At 41.2% G+C, this 25,730-nt stretch overlaps 1 protein-coding gene across 1 annotated transcript in view; it reads left to right on the top strand.

The window, feature by feature from the left end:
• Slc38a4 (solute carrier family 38 member 4) overlaps positions 1–24,785 on the top strand; it is a 36,606-nt gene extending 11,821 nt beyond the window's left edge. The window contains exons 3-16 of the mRNA XM_051189749.1: positions 3,156–3,246; positions 3,753–3,868; positions 6,486–6,559; positions 7,031–7,123; positions 9,514–9,595; positions 9,681–9,763; positions 9,871–9,929; positions 10,722–10,997; positions 11,124–11,203; positions 12,279–12,379; positions 14,710–14,834; positions 19,972–20,116; positions 21,140–21,237; positions 22,537–24,785. Of these exons, the coding sequence (XP_051045706.1) occupies positions 3,156–3,246; positions 3,753–3,868; positions 6,486–6,559; positions 7,031–7,123; positions 9,514–9,595; positions 9,681–9,763; positions 9,871–9,929; positions 10,722–10,997; positions 11,124–11,203; positions 12,279–12,379; positions 14,710–14,834; positions 19,972–20,116; positions 21,140–21,237; positions 22,537–22,638 (1,525 nt within the window). The 3' untranslated portion in view covers positions 22,639–24,785. The remainder of the gene's footprint in view (positions 1–3,155; positions 3,247–3,752; positions 3,869–6,485; positions 6,560–7,030; positions 7,124–9,513; positions 9,596–9,680; positions 9,764–9,870; positions 9,930–10,721; positions 10,998–11,123; positions 11,204–12,278; positions 12,380–14,709; positions 14,835–19,971; positions 20,117–21,139; positions 21,238–22,536) is intronic.
• Positions 24,786–25,730: the final 945 nt, after the last annotated feature.

Here is a 25,730-nt window from a genome sequence, read left to right as displayed (position 1 = left end):
TTCTGATAAGGACATTAGCTCCTTCCCACTGTAGGGGAAGGGCAGTCAGGAGGGAGGGGCAGTCTCTTCCTATAGATGGTCTGGTGCAGGGAGTTTTAGGATTGTTGGACTAAATTGGGGCCTTTTCTAAACTCAGTAGCTCCTGAATGCAGTGAAACACAGGACACCCGTGTCTGCAGAGTCGTTGCTTGGCTTAGGGGGATTTAACTTCGTTTGAGCTTCCGTGCAAAGTGTAGACTAGCAAACTAGCACCTGCTTTTCTGAGGAATAGGTAACTGTTTGGGATATAAGGTAATACTCAGCAACTCTGTGCTCCTTTCCTTCTCCAGCACTGCTCTTAGTATGCTGGCCCGAGTCTGAGGCTCTTAGAGTGTGAAGGAACACACAGGCTTGAGTGCTGGGGCAGTGGGTGAGCTGATGGGGATTCAGTCTCAAGAACGGCCCTCAAGTCCACAGTGGAGCCGCTGTTCAGCTTCACAACATCGTCTTAGCTACTCACATTGACATACTTTCTAAATGAGAACTCATGTCTAAGATGTCAGTTTTGTGATTTTACATTCACTTTAAATGGATGGATTTTGTTTGTATTTGGTTTAGAATGCATCTGTAGTTGAACTTTTTTTTTTTTAATCATATACTGTAGGCTTTGCTTGAGGTCATTTTCCTTGTTTTCAATACATGTTGCCTCTGACATTCAAATATGTAACATGCTGAGGACATTTCTTACATATTTTGTACAAGCTCAGTATGTTTCATGTCTACATCTCATCTCATGCCAATAAGAACATTGTAAATGCCTCAGAAATAAGTAATATGCTTACTTTCAAATTCTAAGTTTTAAAAACCACTCATGCAATGGAGATTTGAAATTGCTGAGTAAAATAAGAGCATTGGACACACTTTAGTTTAGATTGTACTGGAAGAAACACTTGTTTTTATAGTCCTTTGTCCCATTTTATCCTATCATCCCAGGTTCTAACTGTGAGCATTATGTAACAGCTCCTCTATAGCTAGTTTACAAAACACAGGCTGTTAAAGCACTTAAAGATGGTACACCGGAGAGAGCAGCAGCAGGGCACCATGTTTCATGTGAGAAAAATGGGGCAAAACTAGGGACTGTACACTCAGAACTATTATTGTGTGGTTCCAAGAAACATACTGAAAGCTTTGTGGGTGTTGTGTTCTAGCTGTACCTTGTATTGGACACTGTGTGAGTGTATCTGTTGTGTTCTAGCTGCACCTTCATATTGACACTACATGGGTATATCTGTTGTGTTCTAGCTGTACCTTGTATTGACACTGTGTGTGTGTGTTTTGTTCTAGCTGTACCTTGTATTGACACTGTGTGAGTGTGTCTGTTGTGTTCTAGCTGTACCTTGTATTGATACCAGATGTACCTTATATCGACACTATGTGAGTGTGTCTATTGTGTTCTAGGTGTACCTTGTATTGACACTGTGTGAGTATGTCTGTTGTGTTCTAGGTGTCCTGTGCATTGTACTCCAGTATCCAAGTCACCTTGCAGTACCTCTGTCCTGTCAGAGCATTTTCAGGATTAGCACCTATTTAAAAGGCAGTTTGAAAGGATTTCCTGAAGCAATTCATTTTTCAATTTTATATCTAAGGGCTATCTTTCTAACCATTCTCCAACTGTTTGGTTTTACTCTAGAATTTAAAAAAAAAAATGCCTTAAACAAGCTAGTAAGTCCTTTCCAGAAACAGGCAGAATTGAGCATGTACTGGAGCAGCCAAGACTTGTGTTATATTTTTATATATAAAACTATAATGGTGGCAGCTGGCCTTGGTGGTCAGGCCTCTCGGAAGTGAGGCTGGCCCCATGGCCATAGCATCCACACTCCTGGTATGTGACTGCTGGAGCTGAGCAGCACGGGAAGGGAATGGCATCAGCGAACTTGTGCAGCCTCCAGACTGCATCCAGGCAGATCATAATCACAGTGAGCCTTGTGGCTCATGCATTAGTTAGTGACTTTTTCAAGATAAGGTTTCTCTGTGTGTAGCTCTGGCTATCCTGGAACTCGATCTGTAGACCAGGGTCACCCAGAACTCACAGAGATCCACCTGCCTCTGCCTCCTGTGTGCTGGGACTAAAGGCATGCACCATCACTGCCCCATCACTGCCCCATGGTTCATGCCTCTTCAAAGTCTACTTTCTCAACTGTTCTGCCAGTTCATTGGGTTTCATTAATAACTTTCTCAGTTTTATCTATTATCTATGAATAACCAACATACATTTTCAGAGTAAAGGCATGAGTGCGTGTGCACACATACATGCGTACACACACACACACACACACACACACACACAAACACACACACACACACACACACACACACACACACACACGGAACCAAATACACCCCTCCCCCCACAACCAGATGTAACCCAGAGTTACTGTGTAACTGTTTTCCAAGAAGCAATATAGGCATAAGAAGATGCACCTGCAAAGGAGGAAATAGCTATGGAGTCCTGCTGGGACTTGCATGACGCTAGGAAGGGCAAGGTGGCAGATGGACATTCTTCTTCTCTTTCTTGACTACAGTTGCCTTGCCTTTGAGTAGGACCAAGGAAACTTCTCCCCCCAGGGATATTTGGAGCATCAAATGAGAGGATTTTCTTCAGAGTATGTTTGTTACATCTATAGAATTAGAGCAGCATGTGGCTCTGTAGAGTCCTGACTTTGCAGAGGGTTCATTTTTAGCGCCATAAAAAAAAATCAACAAACAATAATAAAAGCATCATCTCATCATGGCATCAAAACAGTTTTTAAAAACAAAGCTGTGACTCTGCACCCTCCTTGAAAGGGTTCACAAGGGGAGCAAAACTAAGTTCAGTTAGGCTCTTTCTTGCACAGTGTGGGGAGAAAGAGAAAGCATATACAGTATTTCCTTCCTTATAACATCCCACAACTGTTCAGTGGTTGGTCTAGCAGGAACACTAGTGTGAAGAAGAGAAAACAGACATTTGGACATTGTCTTCCCTGGTACAGTTCATTAGATTGCCCTGCACTCAAATGCAAGTCAGAACATTTACTGATGTTTTCCTGGGTTTTTGTTTTGTTGTTTTTTTTTTGGGGGGGATTGTTGTTTGTTTTTGGTTTTGTTTTTTTCTTTTTTGACTTTCCTGTCTTCTTCAGTCAATTTGCTAATGAAGATGCCGAAAGTCAGAGGTTCCTAACGAATGGATTTCTGGGGAAGAAAAAGTTGGCCGATTACGGGGATGAACACGTAAGTGGCACTCTGCTTTCAGGAGGTAAACATGCAGAAAGAGTCTGATCTACCGCTGTCTCAGTGGGAAAACAGTGTGATTGAAATTTTCCAGGCCTTCATCAGCACATTCTCTGTTTATTCAGCCCTTACTGGAATAAAGGCTTGTTTTTCCCGTTTGCCATATGGCCACATGAATCATTTATGCAATTTACTTGTTTTTTCAAGAAATCAATTCTCACCCAAATGTAACCTACAGCCATACATTATTTTCCCTCCTTCTTATTGCTCCTCTGTATTTTTAATTTTTCCTGTGACCTATGCTAAAGCTAAGACTTGCATTCTATTCAAAATGAAATGTTCTTTTTGATGCTCTGAGTAATTAATGGCTTTTACTCACTGTGGTTTTCTCTTCCTCTTCCATTTGGGGATGAGTGTTTTCCAGGAGATATAATATGAGATGACTAGCAAAGGCAGGACTAGTCCCTTAGCAAATGTTTGTTCATACTGAACTTCTTTTCTTCAAGCACCCTGGAACGACTTCCTTTGGAATGTCCTCCTTCAACCTGAGTAACGCCATCATGGGCAGTGGGATCTTGGGCTTGTCCTATGCCATGGCCAACACAGGGATCATCCTTTTTATGTGAGTGAACATATATGTCTGTATTTAGTGCCACGCTTGCATATAACCTGACAACCTGATGCAAGTTCTTTGTGAATGAGAGTAATCTGAGAAAGTATTAGTAAAACACTCTTGCTTTTATGTAGACCTGCCACTCAAGGGATATAGCCAGTGCTGTCTAATCATGGTGTTTCCTCATTTGACCGTCTTTAATCGAGTGGTAGAATGTTTATATATTCATCAACAAATATGTTCTGGCAGTCCACAGGAAGAAGAAACCATTTCGCAAAGTAGCTCATCACTTGATGCTCAAAATGATACTGTGTTCAGTAATCAGAACTATTCCTCCCCAAAGCAGATCAAATTCTTGAATAATCTTAGGAAAACAAACTAGTCTAAGAGCCCACATGCCCCAATCCTACTCCCTGTGCCTCTGGACACCAGACACAATGCACTGGCCTTCCTTTGCACTGGCCCCAGAGCCCTCTTTTCCTCTCTTCATTTAGTTCATGTCCCATCTCTCTGTTCAGCCTAGCTTTAGAGCTGCCTTCTGTGACCTCTGTGACAGGAACCAGTGTTATACTGTGTCTCCATTGTAACACCCTTGTGTGCTTGTCTGAGTTCCTTAGTGTCCAGCTCCCTTGCCAGACTACAAGACCAAGAGAACTGGCCACATGTCTCACCACAGAGCCTTTCCTAAATCCTCACACAGTGCCTAGTATGGAGGATATTTGTGGATGACTGAAGCGTATTTCCAAACCTCTGTGCTTTCCCCACACTGGTCCAAGGCTGCCTGAAAGCAGCAGTGTTCTACGGCTGACCTATAGCTGGATAGGGGCCTTGCCTGTGATGGACAACCACAGGCGTCTGCATGGTTGCACACAGTTTGGTATTTTCCAGGACACGCTTCTCAGTATCTTCAGAAGCATAAAGCTGCACATTAGGTGTCATATGAAAGTGGAGCCTTGAGAGCTAACTGTCTAAGAATGCAGCACATACACTTTCAATGTGTGCTATTTGTGTTCTGCCATTGCATACGATTAGCTAATCACACAGCTATGTAAGGACTGAACATCAGAACTATAAATATTTACCTTGTGCCAAAGGAACTATTTCATGTATAATAGGCTTTAGCTGAATGGGTTTTTATACCAACTTCAACATACTATTTGAAATCAATTAGCTGTTTCCCACCTGAATAATTGGCTCATAATATATTTGCATATCTATGTTTTTGTAGTGAACACAACCTTTGAACCAAAAAGAATGCCTTCTCATTAATTATTTATGCTATAGAAATAATTAAGAAGTTATCACAGATCATTGATGAGCAGAAACAGGAAACATTTTTCCTCAACCATGAAGCCATAGACCGCCTTCTAGAGAACACTGTGGTCCACATTTAAAACAAAGGTTTTGTTTCAGTTAGCTGGTTAACTTGGTCAGAGCCATCACATCTCAACACCATGGATGTGCTTTGTGCATCTCAGAAACATTCGGCTGTTCCTCCTTAGTTTGCAGCAAGTAGTATAGTATTCCACTGATTTCACTTTTAGAATGTCTCATAGCAAGCACGTGTTTAAGCTATAGTCATGCTCGTTATTCTCCCATGGAACAAAACTACAGAAACTGAACTACATAATTCTTTGAAAACAGGTATATTCATACTACATGGGTGAGTAAGCCACTGATTAGATGGTCCAAGAAGACTTGTTTCTGGACACATATGACTAGAGTAGCTAGCTATAAGTGTGTAACCTGTGGTCTGAATGTACACATCCAACAGTGATCTCGCTGGAATTACCAGATAAACTGTGGGAAGAGTATGTTCTCAAGTAAATAAAGGGAAAGGTTGCTCTTTGAAATTTCAGACATTAGTACTGTCCACTTATTACCTGGATGATGCTAATCACAATTTTTTGTTGTTGTTGTTTGTTTGAGACAAGGTGTCATTATGTAGCTCAGGATGACCTTGTGCTAATAATCCTCCTGCCTCAGCTTTCCAAGTGTTGGGATTACAGGTGTGTGCCATCATGCCTGGCTCTATCCATGTTCTTCTTTTTATTGTAGAGACATGTTGATTGGTGTTAACACCTAGAAGCCATTCAAATATGCAGTTGTGTAGCCCATCCTGATATCAATGGATTCACTTTGAATAAACGCAGGGAATTGTTCTGCCGGCTGCACTCACCGTCCTCTGCTTTCTTTATTGCACATGACCCTCCAGTTAGCAAAGCACTATCTCTTCTTACTCAGTCAAAAAAATTGGAGTGTGTAAGCTCAGGTTTAGTCATGTTCTCAAACAGCCTTCCACTGCTGCCTGTTGATGCAAATACACCATGCACACACCTGGATGCTGGGCGAGTGGATGGGATGTGTTAGTTTCATGCCCATTAGCATCTCACCTGTGAGATATATTACATCATGATGTAAGAAGCTTCATGTAGTGGCTGAAGCATGTACAGTACAGAAAGTCCTAGTTGGGTGGCATTTAAGAATTTCCTGGAACCCTCCAAATCCATCTACTTTGCAAAGTTGATGGTTGAAAAGGCAAAAGTATTACTGTAATTTATTGCAATGTTTAGCATAACAGTGTCTCACCTTTGATAAAACTTGTCTACTTTCTGTTCCCTTACAGAATCATGTTGCTTACTGTGGCAATATTATCACTTTATTCGGTTCACCTTCTCTTAAAGACAGCCAAGGAAGGAGGTATGTTCTCTTTAAGCCCACATCTTCAGCCAAAGGGCTATCTTCCTTGATTCTCATGAGAGAACCTCTCAATTACACAGCATTATAAGCTAAGGAGGATGTTAGTCTCGTTCTTTTTCCCCCTGACCCCTGCAATATGTTCTCTCAAGGTTATTAGTTAAGTGGGCAAGTGAGAATAAAGAATGAAAGCCGATTGGCCCAAGTTCAAGCCAAATAGGGGAAAGAAAAGACTTTTGGCAAATGGTAGGTATAGCTGCTGCTACTAATGACACACAGTTTAAGCAAGTGGAGCCATTGCTTCTGTTTGGAGAACATCGACATTGCTCATTGGTTTCTGAGGTCCGGTCCTTTGGCTTTATCGTTTCTGTCTACTACTCAGGTATATGCTGAATATTCCAGTGTAGAGTTATGTAAAGAAATGGTAGTGGCATGAGAATGATCCTCTAACACAGCAATTCTCTTTCCTTATAGGGTCTTTAATTTATGAAAAATTAGGGGAAAAGGCATTTGGATGGCCCGGGAAAATTGGAGCCTTTATCTCTATTACAATGCAGAATATTGGAGGTAAGGGGGGAGCTTGCAATAGACCACTTGAACTTTCTGTATGATGGTCAATAAAATGAACAACAGAACTTCTGGCAACAAACAAACAACGGCATAAATCTCACCAAACCCTCTGCAGCAGCACTGAACCCACGGGGGTCTTGAATATGCATAAGTTCTAACACTGAGCCACACCCACAGCTCCCAGTGTGTGTTTATTTGGCTTTATGTTGTTAAAAATCTTGTGTAGCCATCTCTAGAATCGCTAGGGTTGTCTTTGTTTTGTTGTTGTTTGCTTTTGTTTTGTTTTGTTTTGCTTTTCTTGGCTTGAAGCCATAAATATCTAAGATCATTAAAGAATCTGTTTTACATTTAGTTAAATTCTCCAGCTTTATGGAGATTTAAATCATCGAGCATTTCACAAGATCACCTCATGCTTGCTCCAGCTTGGGACAACTGAAATAAGGAGCCCTGAATGTGTTTAGCCCTTAACTCCACAAGCTGAGCCACCATTACACTTCCAGGTGTGGATCAAAGCAGGCTCCATGGCAAGCCAAACACAAGCAGCATGGCTGTAAGACAGAGATAGCTGCCTATCCCCACCCCAGAAAATGCACCCACTTTGGCTATTTTGTGTGATTAGTGATTTGGCATAAGGGAAGCCACTTGCGCATCTTAAATTAGCAGCTCCACATTTAGAACACTTTAATTTTTCTGCCCCCTAAAAACTTGGCGTTTGCCACTGATGTTTTAACATTAGCAGGATGATGTTGACATTACCTGAACAGGCCTGTAGCGCCCTGAATTTTCAAAGGCCAAACACATTAACAGCGGTGACATCACCGAGAATCAGCAGTTAAGAGCTCTAAAATCGAACGGTCCCTCGGTGAGCCAGCTCATCAGAAACACCTCCTGTTTACGAACTGTAAGGTTCGGCTGTGGCCAAGAGCACTGTAAAGATTAACCAAGCCATGTGGACAGGAGACAGACACAGCAGCTATCGGAGAAACCATCTCACTTTGACAGTTGGAAAGAGATGGTGATCCAGAGTGAGGGGGTCTTGTGCTTTTCACATAGTCTACCCTTTGCAAGAGTGTGATCTTGGATGTGTCATTGAGTTCCTGATGTCCTGAACTGCAGGATAGGGTATGATGTACACCTGTCTCTCCAAGATTTTTCAGATGACCAAATGATGGAGCTCTGTAAGTGTCAGAAATAATTGGTACCATTCTCACCTTGGAAGCTCAGGGACTAATTTGAAACTGGTCAGAATTCAGTGTACAACTTAGATGCCTGTCCATACAACCACACCAGAAGGGTGTCTCTCACACTTAACACTGTATAAAAGGCCTTTCCCTGTTGTTGTAGTGTGGGAACTAGAAACCAGATCCCTGAGCATGCTAGGCAATCATTATACCCCCTGAACTACAACCTGTGGGTCAAATAACAAATTAGAATCAACTTGTACCAAATGGTGGACTTGGGAATGGAATGCTGCACAAATCCCTCTGATTAGAGTCAAAACTGCCAGATTTAATGTAATTATACAGGAATGTATACAGGGAGAGGTTTTATAGTTTTGTTTTGTTTTGTTTTTTGTTGTTGTTGTTTGTTTTTTTGAGACAGGGTTTCTCTATAGCTTTGGAGCCTGTCCTGGCACTCACCCTGTAGACCAGGCTGGCCTCAAACTCATTAGATCTGCCTGTTTCTGCCTCTGAGTGCTGGGATTAAAGGTGTGCACCACCACTGCCTGGTTTTATAATTTTTATGATGTTTTCAAAATAGTGTAGGTGAAATTTGATCCTTTCTGTAATTTTTCTTGACCAATGGGAAAGTGGAATAAGAGGGAAAAAAACCCAAATCCTTAACAGACAAAACGGGGGAGAAGCTGTTGCCTCTTTGTTATCAGCCTAGAAGACTTGCAGTGGTCATGGGTCTGACATTTTCTATGTGGCTCTGGGAGACTGTAGAGGACCCAAGAGATATCACTTGGGGAAAGCCAGAGTGACTGGAGTGCCCAGAGACCTGCCTTACAATTCTGCAACCTTGGTTTTGGCCTCTGCCACCTTTTGTCAGGCCACCACCTGTAGGCACAGGCAACATGGGCCTTGACAATCTCTAAAATGGGGAACCCAAAGTTCCCCTAGAAGCTCAAGTTAGATTTAACCAAGAAAATCAACAGGAACACTGTTAGCAGCAGCCCTTGTGAATGAGCTGGAAGGACAGGCATGTGCTTTTGAAGAGAACCTGATGGCCTTATAGAGTGTGTGGGGCCTTCACAGCCTGTTTTAGGGGTGAGATGCTCATCTTTCCCAGAAGAATGGATGTCCTGAGTGTCCTGACTTCTTACAGTTTGTGTGGGATGACAGTGAATGTGCACCACCACTAAGCTGCCCCTTTGTCCTTTTCAGCAATGTCAAGCTACCTCTTCATCATTAAATATGAGCTACCTGAAGTAATCAGAGCATTCATGGGACTCGAAGAAAACACTGGGTATGTCTTAGGTTCTCTCCATGATACCAACTGGCTCGTTCTGTTACCTTTGCTGTTCCCAACATCCTCTCTCTTTCTCTTCTAGGGAGTGGTACCTCAATGGCAACTACCTCGTGATATTTGTGTCTGTAGGAGTTATCCTTCCACTCTCTCTCCTTAAAAATTTAGGTATTAATTCACTAACTAAAAGTATGTGTATCTTTACTTCATATTCTAATAGGCAAGCTTTGTTAGACACTCTAGTCACCTTCCAAAATATTTCTGCTAATTCCTAGGTTACCTTGGCTATACCAGTGGATTTTCCCTGACGTGCATGGTGTTTTTTGTCAGTGTGGTAAGTGCTTTGTTGACATGACCCTTGCAGCTTGGCAAGCATGCCATGTTTCATTAGTGTCCTCATTTTTGTCCAAGCACTTCACTAGCATGAAATAGTTCTTGCTTCACAAGCAATTTTATTGTATTCTAATTTGGAATGAGAAAGGGACAGTCATGGGTTTAAAAATAGTTGAATTAGAATGCCAAGGTCCTAGCACATGGTATGATCCAGGCTCTCTGGGTGAACATTTAGACAAGAGTACCATGGAAGTGGCCCAGTGTTTAAGAAGGTAGAAATAGCAGACCTACATAGGCTGGGGCCATGTCTGCATGTGTCAGCCATTCTCTTCCACTTTCTACCCATTAAGAGGCATTGACCATAGCAGAATTAAAGAAGAAATCAGTTCAAACAAAGAAGAATTTTTTTTGAAATGTCATAGATGTGAAATCTTATGTAAAACTTTCCCCCCAAAGAGGTAAAGGAAGAAGAAAGAATTTTTGATGACTTATGTCATGAATATTTTGATGTAATGAAGAAATTATCTTTGTCATAGAAGAGCCAGAAAGGCCTGGAGTGTCTCACCAAAGCCTGGTACTTTTGACTACAAAATAGCATTGCCAATCAGTTCCAGCTCTTTCTTTAAAACGGAGGCTAGGAGTCCCCACAGCCCAGTAGTCTAAGGACATCTCCACTGAGTTCTCTTCACCTGCACCCCAGAGCCACATGGATGGATTTTTATTTCACTGTTTCCCCCCTCAAAATTTGACTTCTCTTGTTTTTGTTGTTTCAATTTTTAATGACTGGCTGTAGGTGATTTACAAAAAATTTCAAATACCCTGCCCACTGCCTGTGCTGGATCACAGTGTTGGAAACGTGACGTTCAACAGCACACTTCCAATGCACGTGATTATGTTGCCCAATAACTCAGAGAGCATGGGTGTGAACTTCATGATGGACTATACTCACCGAAACCCTGCAGGGCAGGATGAGAACCAGGCCACAGGCCCTCTTCACAGCAGTGGAGTGGAGTACGAAGTCCACACTGGTGACAAGTGTCAACCCAAATACTTTGTATTCAATTCCCGGGTAAGTGACAGATCCACACCCCTAACAGGCTGAGCACTATGGTCTCTGAGTTTTATTTCATACACTGAGATGCTCTGGAGTCACCATCTATGCTGGACCTCTAAACATACGGTGTTTGTTTTACAGACCGCCTATGCGATCCCAATCCTAGCATTTGCTTTTGTCTGCCATCCTGAGGTCCTTCCCATCTACAGTGAACTTAAAGAGTAAGGCAGCCATCATTTTAGCATTCTCATTTGATTTGCAAATATGCTCATCTATTCAAAGATGCCTTATGGGGAGGCATTTCCTATGGTTTTCTGAGCAGAGATGGTTTGTGCTACAATTCACTTGTGATGTGTTTTAAGCAAGGTTTGAGTGAACCCACATGTCCTCTCCTGTCCTGCCATAATGGTTCTGGGAAGGATTTCCCATAGGCAGAGGAGGAGCTAGTGAGTGTATTGATTTTTGGCAGGTGTATGGATTTGAATGTGAATTTTGTTGAAACTGAAAATCACAATACTCATGATAACCAAAACTTAAAGTTTAGGGCAGCCTTGCTAAGCAACTGATGCTACTAGTGGTTAGTTCCTTGCCTTAAAGGTGTTCACTGGAACAGATGGCCTTGTGTGTGCAATGGGGACACTGGCTAGTTCCAACCAGTGCAGGGATCTGTGATTCATTAGTAATCATCTCCTTTGAGGTTGTTTGGCATCTCATTTGGTCTGAACCCATTCTAACAGCTGCTGTGTTGGACAATGATTCTTAACTTTTTAAACCTGAACAGTGGTGATACCTTCTCCTTTAAATTCTGATTTACCTCATACAGTTCTGGAAGCTATTGGGGGATCTTAGACTTACTTTGTGAATCACATACAATATGAACTCCATAAGCCTTAAGATTGAGTGAGTGCAATCTATACTTGTTTCTAGAAACTTCTGTGTAGTCTGATCTCTTGGTAGTGGGGTTTTGCTGATTCCCTAGCTTGTTTTCTTTATTGAACTCATCTCAGTGTGAAATGGAAAAGCTTTGTCATAGGGACCAGTTTGATCCTGGCCATTTAGTGCAATCAAGTTAATTAATTACATTAATTTTCTGTGGATAAGCTTACTTGACATTAAAGGGACTAGTAAATTAAAAGAATATTGTTTAAGAGAAATGAAAAAATAAGTCTTCCTTAGCTCTTGCGACAAATTTAAGTAAGTTGTAAGCTTTATGTCTAAAGTCTGGTTTCATAATTTTTATTTTGTTATACTTAACAAGGGTTTTAAAATGAAGTTTGGTGTTCTTTTTCTTTCCAGTCGGTCCCGAAGAAAGATGCAGACAGTGTCCAATATTTCCATCACAGGAATGCTTGTCATGTATCTGCTTGCTGCTCTTTTTGGCTACCTAACTTTCTATGGTAGGTCACACTGTCCCAGGCATTATCTTTGTGCTTAATCTGGTAATTCACCTGGATACATAAAATTCTTTTTCATTCCTTCTGTGAGTAGCGTGATGCTCTATTTAGCCTTGCCACTTTCCAATGGAAACCAGCTGTGGATTCACTTGTCTATAGATTCCAGCAATTGGTGAAGTCATGTGTGATATTTTTTTTAACCTCTCAAATTGCAGCTAGGATGATGACTCAGTAGGTAAAGTACTTGACATCCAAGTGTGAGAACCCAAGTTTGGATTCCCCGATGCCCATATACAAATCCAGGCATGGTAGTATTTTATTGCAACCCCAGCACTGGAGACAGGAAAATGCCAGAGACTCATAAGCTAACAAAATCTGTGATCTATGAAAGACCCTGCCTCAAAAACTAAGGTAGAAAGCAACTGAGGAAGATCCCCAACATCAACCTCTGCATGTGCATGTGCACGCACATGTATGTTCACCTTCACGCACACGCATCATACATCCCTCAAATAAGTTAATTTCCTTCACACATAAGTGATGTTTGCCTAGTTTCCCAGTGCAGCTCAGGCTAGAAACAATGAGAATGAATCCAAATATATACAGAGAAATTCTTTCCACGGAAAAGTGGCTGCCAAACAATTGACAAAACCCCATAGTCCTCAAGTTTGACCCTGCTACTTCTTTACAAGTCAGTTAAAGCTGGCATCTTAGAGCATCAAGTAAAATGCCTGCTTTATTTCATTCAGTTCCGTTAGAGTAATAATTCCGAAGAAAAAAGATTCAGAAGAATTCCCTTCAATCTGGAACTATTCTAAATTGTGTGTGTGTGTGTGTGTGTGTGTGTGTGTGTGTGTGTGTGTGTGTGTGTGTAAGTGGCATTGCAACATTCACATTCCATCCAGCATCTTAACTGTACAAATAATGCTAACAAAGGGGTAAGTTAGCATTATTTACTCATACCAGAAAGTGTAGCCCAACAGAGAAATTATTGCAATCAGACATAACTGTGTTACCATATTTTCACACTAGACAAGGTGTCAATACAAATAGATATTTTTAATAACACCTTCAACTTTTTTGAGTTGTTAGTGTTTGTTGCAAGACATAGAACACTTTGGAAAACATTTTAGTAACATTTTAGTTATTTTAAAATAGAAAAAGAAATGTGCATAGAATACATACACATGGAATTTCAAAACTTGACTGCAATGTTGTAAGTAAAAATAGTTCTCCTGGAACCTCCAACCTTTTTTTTTTTTTTTTTTCTGATTTGGCAAATTAAACTGAGTGCATGGCAAATTAAACTGAATGCATGACAAATTGGGGAGGAAATGACTCAGGAGGAGGTCATCATTTGCTTAGGTGTCTTTTCCATTTGACTGATATTTGACTGTTAACCAAGCACTTGCTCTCAATTTGGCATTAGCTTCTCACCGGTTACAGGTTTGTGAAAATCAACATCAGTCCTACTGAGTGTATTTGTACCCCTTGTCACATCTTGAGAAAAATAGCGGGGAAACCAGGCTACATATGACTTCATATGCTTCTATGTGCACTTGTGTCTGGCATTGAGAATGGCTGTCTTCAAAGAAGGCATCAGATAAATCTTAGAATAAAATGACTGGGAGATCCACTAAGAACGTGCTTGTATCCTTCCATGCTTTTCTAGTGAATTTTGTTAAGACAACCTTTCAAAACCCCAAGAGGACCTGAGTTTGTATCGCCAACATGAAAAGCTGGCTATGGAGGCATGTGTTGGTAACCCCGAAGCTAGTGACCAAAGAGATATATCCCAGGGTCTTGCTGGCTGGCCAGTCTAGCCAAAATGGCAAGATCCAGGTTCAGTGAGACCCTGTCTCAAAAAGGAAGTCAAAGAAGTGATTGAGGAAAATGTTTCAACATCAACCTCTGCCCCCGACATGTGACCACACAAGTGAATGCACACATGTATACACACAGAGTTAGAGCTCATCAGTCCTGGAGTTCCCACATTGGGTGCAAAAAAGCTTCTTCACAGTTAGCTGGACTGACAGGTCAGAGGATGGAGATGGCGCAGAAGGCATGACAAGCTGGTAGGGCTTAGGCTTATCCTTCCTTTTAATGGAAGCACATCATCCTGGTTTGGGATGCTCTTTGTAGCAGCCATAGATTTATTATGATACAAATCATGTCAAAAAGGTTAGCATCCTTCATGCTCTAGCTTTGCAAGCTTCAGGACTGTCTGAATCCCCAGACCTGGGTCTCTTCCATTGTCCAGTTTCCTCCTCCATCATCACACGTTTCTGTGAGTAGCCGGTGCCGACTTATCAACCCAACTCTTCATCTTGCAGGGGAAGTTGAAGATGAGTTACTCCATGCTTACAGCAAAGTCTACACATTTGATACCCCTCTGCTCATGGTACGCGTGGCAGTCCTAGTGGCAGTGACACTAACTGTGCCCATTGTCCTCTTCCCAGTAAGTAACATCAAGTTCTAAAGAATTAGTACATTGTTCTGATTCAGTGTAAATTTGTGTATCTGTGTTTGCAGTTGTGTGTCCCAGACAATTATTATTTTCTCATAGAATTTGAGCCACTTAAAATTGACCACTTAATATAGACTCAGCAAGTGATGTTAGATAGTGTGAGAACTTTATTTTTTAAATTCAAATAAAAACTATAGACTAATAAAATTACAAGCAGTTCTTCTGCCTCTGAAAACTTGCATCTTGCAGGTTTGAAAGTGCTTCAGCTTGTTCGCAGTCTATTGTATGAGGTCAGGTTATTGAATCTGATGTTTTAATGGCTCATGGGAAGGACACTCATTAAGTAAATGACATACCAGAAAGGAGGAGGAGGTTTATTGTTTGGTTTGGAGTTTGAGGTTTTTTGTTTGGTTTTTCAAGACAGGATTTCTCTGTGTAATACCCTTGGCTGTCCTGGAACTAGCTCAGTTGAGCAGGCTGGCCTCAAACTCAGAGATCCTGTTGCCTCTGCCTCCCAAGTGCTGAGATTAAAGGTGTGTGCTACCCACCGTGTTTGATCCCTTCCACCAAAACTGGCACATACCTTCTGGAATTTGAGATACCTGCTCCTTGACACTAGCAGGGTCTCAGTTTGTTATGGACTCACAGCACTGGGCTGGGGGTGAGGACTGGGCTACAAATTAAAACACCACCTATGAACAAATACAGGTGCTCTCCCACTTGCCAACTCTGTCCCTTTTGCAAATACTCAGTTTATCCATCCACATCTTTGCTGTGGACAAAATGTTCCACACAAGACTTAGCATGAGAGAGCAACTTAAATAATGTGGTGTGGTCACTTTAAGTACGGCTTGTGTGCTGAACATATTTTGTCACATTCCTTTTTCATGAGTGCATGAAATCAAATCCTCATTGCTGTTGTAGCTAATACTTCCCTCTTAAATAACGCCTGGCCTCTAACATATCCAAGAGCATTCTGAATGCTATACAAGGACCTTTAGCCTAAAATGAGCACAGGCTTGAGCAGAATGTTCTATAGGATGAAATTTCTAGTTACTCTGGGAAAAACTGGAGTCCTTGTGGCTTTTGGCATATCAGAAACACTTGCATTGTTGTTTAATTATTTTATGCAAGGAATCTGTTACAATCTTTTACTGTGGTATACTCCCAACCTTGATAAGGTGTTTTTAAACCATAGTCTCGAGAGGTTAAAGGATGTGGTGGTGGCAGTCACATGGCTAGTAGGTAACTGTTGAGCTAATGCAAGGCTCTCTGCTAGAATGGGAAGTAAAAACTAGCTTCAACAAATATTATGTCTCACCATTGACAATCAAAACCTCTCTTAGAAATCCTCGTCCTGTGTAAGAGCAATTGCCCTGGACTGAATCTGATCCATCAGGATCAAGATGGGCTATAAGAACCAACGTCCAGGAAAATAACCACTGTCTACCATTTCCTGTGCATGGCATGCATGACCTTTCACTGCCACAGTTACAGAAGAATAGTGGCTGGCAGAGAGGATGAGCAGCAGTGTTGAGTGAATCATGACTTTCCTGAAATGTATAAACTACCTTTTCAAGTTTATTCACGAAAGTAAGGATGTGGGCAATCAAATGGGGACGAATGTGATGGGGACAAGGAAGTGGCCAGTCATGTTCTAAACTGCCGAATTCTGATGTGATTTTGACTAAGTGTAGATAGTGTAGGTAGTATTTTTATTCACTTCTTGTAACACAGGGCAAGGGACTTCAGTGGATCAAGGGCAGGGCATGAATCTCCTGGAGGACATGGTTCTCCCCAACAGCTTTCTTTGCATTCACAAACACTTGAGGACTGGAGAGATGGCTCAGAGGTTAAGGGTACTGGTTGCTCTTCCAGAAGACCTGGGTTCAGTTCCCTGTAGTCAAATGGTGGCTCACAACCATCTGTAATGAGATCTGGTGCCCTCTTCTGGCCCACAGACAAACATGCAGGCAGAACACTGTATATATAAGTAAATAAATTTTTAAAAGAAGAAAGAAAGACACTTGACTGCCAAGAAACTTCTTTATATGCCGTAATATTCTCACATACAAGCAAACCTAGTCTGGGTTCAAATCTAGCAGTTTTATTTTGCATTCTTCTTCTTGCAGGACTTGATAACCTGGCTCTTTCTTAGATGAGAGGATAAGAGTTGCATGCTCAGTTTTCTCTTATCCTCTCTGTCATCTCCTTAGGTTGGTTTTTTCCTTAGTACTAGCGTGATGTCTGTCGGACAGATGCAGAAATGAAGTGAATCGAGGCTAGCTCTCCATTACCATTAATCTCCTTAGGTATACAGTAGGTGGTCCACTATAGGATGTACCTCCTTCCAGAGGATGGATAGTGACATTTGCAAGTGTGCTTTCCCTTTACACAACAAGGTTCATGTGTCACCACCAAGGACAGAAAGAAAAGCAAGTAACCTTTATGATTTCTCCTAAGTGAACACACTCATTCTCTACCTGTAGTATTTATGAGAACCACTATAATGTGTACACACACACACACACACACACACACACACACACACACACACAATTTATTAAAGGATGCTATGGGGAAAACAGACTCATGGATACAGAATAAAGTATAACCAGTTGGAAAGTCCTTCTGCCCAAGGGAGATGGGAACCAACCACATGATGCTGCACACCACCTGACCTGGTGCTCTCAACCTAATAGAGAGTGTTACCTCTGTTTCTCTCCTTTTAAAAGGTCACATCTGCAGACAAAAAGCCATACCCTAAGGCTGGTACCCCAAAGCTATTGGCAGAATGAATTCCCCAACAGCAGGACTTTCCAGCCCCTGCTATTTTATCTTCTGACAGAAAAATCATCCCTTTTACATGTAGTTTCCACAGGTCCTCTGTTCTGAAGCTTGCATATACTGTAGGAATACTTCACATTCTTCCCATGGAAACTTCCTAATATTATATTCTGCATCAGGAGCCCTCGCTGGTGCTGGGAACTTCCTAAATCAGTAGATAAAGGGCACACAGATAAGTGGAAGAGCACTGGAGCTTTGTAGGTAATAAGGCTGAGTTGCCGCTTGTCCTGGCATGGGTAAACAGCTGCCCTGGCCTTTTTGGGATGCAGTCTCGAGAGGTGTAACACTGAGTAACCCGTTTTCTTCCAAGGGCACTATCAGCCTGCCTCCTTGGCATTGTTGTCCTCTTCTAGGGGTGGGGGGTATTGACACTCCATGTTCCTTCAGTCCTGTGAGGGATTTTCTTCAGCACACTCACCATGAGAACAAAACTTTTGCATTCACTCCAACCACCTGCATTTATTCCTGCACATTGTCTGTCCTCTCTTTCGGTAGGCCGTATCTTCATCTGCCATATGACCTTAGGAAACTGTGTGTCTCAGAGGCCCTGAACATACAGGGTTGCCCTTGACTTAGCTTTTTATTTGTTTTAACCTGAGTGCTGCTTTCATAACTACAGCAAAGCATGTAAGCATGGCACCTTCATGGAACATGTATCTGTATTCAGCTTGCTTTTTTGTAAGTTTCCCAGTCAATCATAACCTTGAGCAACACACACCACTGTAGAAAACTTACTGCAAGTCCACGAATGCCTGCCTCTGTGTACAATATGGGACAGGCATTCATCACAGGTCATAATGTCCCAGTTCCTGGGAAAGTGGCATCAGCCTGCTTGCCTTCCTTGAAGTGCATTTCACAGCAAGCTTCATATTTTTCACTAATCCAATTTTTTAAAATCTTTCACAAAGTCACTCTTAAACCATTTGTGGGACTGTGCAGTTTGCCATTCTAGACCTACACAGATGGCTTTCATTTCCCACGAATGGTATGAAAGGAATGCCACAGGAGAAACTGCAGGCAATTTGCTTGTTTTTTTTTTTTTTTTTTTTTTTTTCAGGTTGTCTGTACATGTTTCAAACTGGAGCTCACATTTGCTGTTTCTGCAATGAGTTCCAAAGACTGAAATTTTTAAGTGAAAATTGACCCCATCACTTCTGACCATGGGAAGCCCCAAATTAACTGAAGGGCTTACTCACTGAAAGGCCATTAGAGTAATCTTACTAAGTCCAAAGAGTGTCCTCATAAGAAATTCCAAAAGTGAGCATGTTTCTGTGTTGGGCCATCCAAACCCAAATGCTCGCTGTCCCTCTCTCATGGTGACCTCTTTGTCTGACACCATGGTTACTTGAGCTCTCTTGAGCCTTGGCTGGTGCACTTTTTCAGCTGCTGGAATCTGTCGAGACCCCGAAGGGAGTGGGAACATTCCTGCTGTCAGTTTAATTCAGCATTCATTGTATGCCTGCTACGTGTAAATGGCCATGCAGGATCTCTGAGGAATGTTGGGGTTATTGATTTGCACTGTTTGCCTTTTGTGGATCTGTAATCTATTAATTAGGGATGGGGAGTGGGGAAGGAGGAAGTGCAAAAAGTATCACTTCTTTTTTTAATACCAGTGGGAAACGTTGAATGAGATGGGAAATTAAGAGAAAGATGTGTTTGCAGAAATTGCCTTACAGTCTGTTAAGTTATCTCAGTGTCTGTGTTCAAAGCCTAGGCTGGTCAAATGAGAACAAGACATGGTTAGCCATCAACAAGGGCTTCCCTGCCTCCAACCTGTATGGGGCTGTCATTTCATCTTTCTGCCCAAGATTATTTTTGAACAAATATTTTAAGATCCAAGAAAGTGGATGCATGATATGCAACCAAGGAAAGATCTCATTCTCAGACATCACAAATCAGAGTGAAGTTGACAGAGCAACACACATAGACTTAATTCCACTGAACTGTGCAAACTTAAAGCACTTAAGATGGTAAATGCTACTCTGTGTGTTTCAACACAATGAAATGTGAGAATAAACATCAAAAGTTTTTTTTCGGGGGGCAGTTAAAACAAAACACTTTAGAATACTTATAACAAAGATTAAAAAGACCCTGGCGGTGGTAGTACTTGCCTTTAATCTCAACACTTGAGAAGCAGAGGCATGTGGATCTCAGGGAGCTCAAGACCAGCCTGGTCTACAGAATGAGTTCCAGAACAGCCAGACCTACACAGAGAAACCGTGTCTCAAGAAACAAAAAACAAAAAGTTAAATGCTCATACCTTTGAACATCCTTGTTGCAGATTCGGACCTCAGTGATCACGCTGCTGTTTCCCAAAAGACCCTTCAGCTGGGTAAAGCACTTCCTGATCGCTGCCGTGATCATTGCACTCAACAATGTCCTGGTCATCCTTGTACCCACCATCAAATACATCTTTGGATTCATAGGTAAGATTCAGAAAGACTTCTTCTGTATCCATTCACTTATGGTCTCACATTTGAGGTGTCACATTTGAGGTGTCAAATGGCAGATATGAAAGCAGTGCTGTGTGGGCAGGGATCCTTCCTTGTCCTTCTCAGGCTAATAAGAATCCCATGAGCCCCTGCTTGGGTTCAGTGACTGCTCTTGCTGTGTTCTCTGCCTCTCACCTGATGCTGGCATTCAGGTATAGCAAGTGCTCTTTCAACAGGTGAGGAACAGTCTTAGAGAAATCAAATCACATACCTTTTGGTGGACACAGGATTGGACATGGGTGGTAGCTCTGTCTTCAAGGGGAGAGTAAGGATTGGTTACCATAAGTCTGTGAGTGCCAGCTGGGGTGTTGAAGATGTATTTATAGAGGCATAGAGGCCCCAAACATCTCATTTCCTTTAACCACATGGTCTGCTGGTGTGTTGAAGTTCTCCATCCATGCAAAGGGTTTACTAGATTTTCAGGGCTGAATGGATGTTTTGCTTGTTTTTTTTTTTGTTTGTTTGTTTGTTTGTTTTGTTTTGAGACAGGGTTTCTCTGTGTAACACTGGCCGTCCTGGAACTCACTCTGTAGACGAGGCTGGTCTCGAACTCACAGAGATCTGCCTCCAGGGTGTTAGGATTAAAGGTGTGCACCACACCACCTGAGTAGAATGACTTTTTAATAGAATCAGGTGTGGACAGGAAGCTTGAGTGTTATGTTCAGCTGTCTGAGTGTGAGGTTATCTAAGTCTTTGTCAACTTTTATTGTTTGGCCTTATACTGTTTATTATAGTTACATTTAACATGGCTAAAACATGAGGCATATTTTAATATTCTTTAGAGAGAAACATTCTAGAAATATGTAAGCAAGATGAATGACTTAAATGTTCTTGTAGTGCTGAGAAAAACAAAATAGCATTCTATTTGTTTGTCCTGAAGCATGTGCTTGCAGATACCCGCTTTTCTGAGGCAACCAGCTATGTGAAACATTAACTGCCCTGCATCTCTTTCCTCAGGGGCTTCATCTGCCACCATGCTGATTTTCATCCTTCCAGCAGCCTTTTATCTCAAACTTGTCAAGAAGGAACCTCTTAGGTCACCCCAAAAGGTTGGGGTGAGTAAGACTTGTAATGAATGTCCCCTACTGTAAGTAGCTCAGCAACTTAGAGGGAGTCAGAAGGCACACATGGTTTAGAAAAATGAAACAAGCAAGACCCACAGGCTGAAAATGGGCAGACAACAATTGGAGAGGACAGGATTTCTGACTCTCAGAGGATTCTTGTATTTCAAGTAGCAAATATCTAAATATTCTGAAATGTTCTGTTGAGTTCTATGTGGCAAGTGCTGCCTTACTGTATTTCCCTTGGTGCCAGACTGGATATGATGTGACATTAGAGGAAGGTAATGGGCTCCCTCCCAGTGTGGGCAATGGTGCAATTTAGTCCCGTTTTTCTAGATTCACAAGGGCAAAGTAGGCTTTTGTTTCCCTTCTATCAAACCCTGTATGTTCTATAAAAAGTCGAATTGATCATTTTTCAATTAATCTTTTATGGTATAAAATATCATCTTATTAAAGTATAGCATGTACATTTCCTTCCCATAACAAACACTAAAGAGACATACATCGCAAAAGATCTCTTACCTATAATTAAGTACTGGTGAGCAGCTAAAAGGGTCTTCTGCTAAGGCTCGGAAAGAATGCTTCTAATCCAAGTCTTGAAGTCTCTCACCTCTTGGGGTGCCCAGGAATGGAAGGACAGCTTGATAGCACAAGCCCCTCCTGTCATCTTTCCCCCAAATTTGGACTCTGTGTACTCCCTCTTGCTTGGGTGTCTATAGCAGTGTGTCCTGGGGAAAGTACTCATCTTGGCCAGATATAAAGTGGGCAAAATCGTCTCTTAGGCCCCTGCTAATGACAGTTTTTATCTGCTGCTCTCCAATGGGAAAATTAGAAGACTGATCTGTGTGGAATATTTAAGGACTCTTCCAGTTAAGATTTTGAATTACAGATGTTCTCAATATTCCTACTTAAACTTTTGTCTTTCTTCAGAAATATTCAGCATACACGAGGCTTTTTTTCCCTTTATTCATGGATTTATCAGTTGTATCATGCATGCTACTTCCACTGTGTCTGACTCTTTCCACCCAAGAGGTTATGAGTATTTCCTACACCACTAATTTTTGGTAGTCTCCGTATTTTCATGTACCAAATCAACCAACTATTACTCTCTTCTTGACCCTGACGCTATGTGTTTTCACTATGCTTTCACTCCTTTCCAAACAACAGTCCTAAGTTGACCTGACATTTGTCAGTAAGAATATACAAGGTGCATTACCACCCCGTGACAATGTCCTCAAGCAAACTGTGTGGTTCCCAGTCTCTGTTCCCTAATGTGCTCCTTCTGAATCACAGGCATTGGTCTTCCTTGTGACTGGAATCATCTTCATGATGGGAAGCATGGCGCTCATTATAATCGACTGGATTTACAACCCTCCAAATCCCAAGCACCACTAACCTGAGGGAAAGCTTTCCATTGGAAATGGCTGAAATTATGCTTCAGAGGACTTTTATCTTCCTTGATTGGGATGGCCTTCATAGGAAATAACGAGAAGATTCCAGAGACAATTCCTAGTTCCATTGCCTGACACCTGTGGAAGAGAAAATTATGGGTTTGGTCGGGAATGGTGAATGATGCATTAAAAATCTGTGGCGCACATTTCAAACCAGGCGTGTTTTGCAGTTGTGCAAGCAGAATCTCATTGGCTGCATGTCTTGGTCAGCAGAAAATATATAGTGCCCCTGTTGTTTACTCTCTACACTTCACCACCCCAGATTAACAAACCAGTGTGTTCTCAGAACATCAAGCAAAAATGCTCCAGTGGTAAAGCCATTGTCACTTATGGCCATCTCCCATCCTGCAGCAACACTAAGGGTCTACTGACTGAGGCAGGCATGTATCATGGGAATTATTCCTGTAAGATACATGAATGACAGATACTAGTCTAGAGTACTTCATTTCAATACTAAAAGTGTAGTCTGCTCAACTTGCTTATTACACTGAATTAGTGTCAATTTTTTTTATGGTAAATGCTAAAACATCTCACTAAACAGGGGTGGTATGGTATTTAATTATCAAGAAACAACAACAGAATAATGCTTTTAGCTAAACTGCCTAATGAGACAGCGCCTGTTTTTCCATGTTGTTCCTGGCATTTTTGTCACACGTTTGTCTTTGAACAAGGCTTTCCCCTCTTGTCTTCCATTCTCATGGATAATTTTCAGAAGACCATAATTCATGTGGAGACACTACCCAGTATTGTTTGGCACAATTTTATTTGATTAAACCTTCAGTGTAAGAAACTGTGATTGTGCTATATATTTGTGTATATAATTTCATTCTGTAGTTGCCAGAATGTTGACATATGGTACATTGGATTTTCATTTTATACATATGTAGTTTTCTTCCTTCACAGTCAAAACATTTATATTATCAGGTTGGGACACGGAATTAAGCTGGTGGGCTCAAAAATCCATGTGTATGTATGTATCTGTCCACTGGAGACATCTAAAAATTAAACCCAAAGTTGTACATAGTTCAGATATGCTCTTCACTGTTTACAACACTGTAATCATCTATAGGAAGGTAGCAAAAAGAGGGGCTCCCCATTTGTAAATAATTTTCAATACTAGCACCGACCTTTGAGTTTAGCATGTCTAGAATGGACTCTGCTACTTTTAGCTCGCATGGGAATTTGCTGACATCCATCTGTCATTAATGTCAAGTGGTTAGAAATAACTCACAAACATGACAATGAAACACAGTGTACCATTCCTGTTCACATTCATAGATACTTACATGGGATGAAGTTCAGCTGCTACTCACTGCCTAGAATGTTCAGCATTCACTACTATTTTTTTTTTTCAATTATTTGTTGTGTACTCTACATTTCAGTATAACTAAGTATGAAATAATGTATCATGCAGATAATAAGTATGAAATAATGTATCATGCAGATAATGACCATATTGTCATACTACAACAGTTTTTCTGAGGTGTGCCTAAAAGTATATATTGGTTTTATGTATCATTATGGTATGCCTTGTGATAGAAATTGAGCATTACTAGAAATTATCATAACTTTTTAGTTATTATGATTTGCAAGAAAAAAAAATCACCAACAGCATCTTTAAGATGCCTTTCCATTTTCATTCACCCAACAAATACACCAAGATAGAAAGTGGAAAAGGGATGTTGCAAATACTAAATATGTTTAGTCTGAACATATTTCAATGTAAATATAAAAGATTAATCCAAAACTATTGGAAAACTGTAAAATCTGTACATATTTGAGTATTTTACATTGAATGACTAACTTGAAAGTATCCACATTTGTAATTATACAAATAGTCAATAGCAATAGAACAGTGCCAAAGACGACACATCGCACCGTTCTTTCGCGTGGCCATTTTCAGGGTTAGGGTTTGCACAAGCTGCAGGGCAGATTTGCAGAGTACCTTGTTCTGGCAAATTTAACCCATTTGTAAACAGATACAAATTTTATTTTCTTATATCATTTATAAGGTGGTTCAATGTAATGGGAAGATTTTTTTTTATTATAGAGACTGTATATTGGTATATAATAAATGAACTTTTCAAATGACCTGGCTGTGATTTTCCTTCTCAATAAAGAAGGCTGTGGGTTATTTGTGCATGAAGTGAAACTGAAAAAGTCCAAATATCACCCAAATAAACTCATGCATGTTCAGTGTGCAGATGCAGAAGTGTAAGTCCTTTATCCCATGAAGACACATGTCAGTGCCTTCATCTCACATATATATACATACTATTGCTGTTGAGACAAATTAGCACACATTTAGTGGCGTGAACCCAGAAAATTTAAAGCCAGGTGTGGGGTTGTGTGCCTGTCTGTCATCACTCACTGAGAAGCAGAATTGTTGATGTGAGGCCAACCTGGGCTACACAGTAAGACATGATCTCAAGAGATTCAGGGGATAGCAATAACATTTTATGGTTGTGGAAGTCAGCAGTCCTAAAATCAAGGACCGGTGGCTCAGCCTCTCGAAGTTCTAGGGTTGGATCTAATCTATTCTCTTGCCTTTTCCAACTTCTAGAAGCCACCTATTCCTTGACTCCTTACCTCTTCTTTCATCTTCAAAGTTCACAACACATGCTCTTCCAGTTCAGCTATCCCCCCAACTCCCCTGTATTCCCTTTAAGGATTTTTGTAGCTGCATGGAGTCCATCACATAATAAATATACTATCCCTTCATAAATATCTCACATTGTGAAGTTCCCTTGCCTAAACTGCAAGGGTTAAGACATGAACTTTGGGGGTGGGAGGAGTCATTCTTCCTACCACCACCCCACATACATCTCCCAGCCTATACCACAGACCATACTTATGTTTACTTGTGTGCCTGATGTGTATACGGTTACTCCAGACACTGCAGATGGCTTTGAAGGATATAAACGGAGGTGAAAGATACATATTTACCTAGCTACTGGCTGGAGAATGGAATGGAATAAATAAAGAAATTATAGGCCTGTTGTGGGCCACTGAGAACAGTGATCTTGGTTAAGAGTC

Source organism: Phodopus roborovskii, unplaced genomic scaffold (genome assembly GCF_943737965.1).
Source record: "Phodopus roborovskii unplaced genomic scaffold, PHOROB, whole genome shotgun sequence".
In the NCBI taxonomy this organism is placed as follows: domain Eukaryota; kingdom Metazoa; phylum Chordata; class Mammalia; order Rodentia; family Cricetidae; genus Phodopus; species Phodopus roborovskii.
The sequence above is the reverse complement of the archived record's forward strand: the minus strand, read 5'-3'. Positions and strand labels throughout refer to the sequence as shown.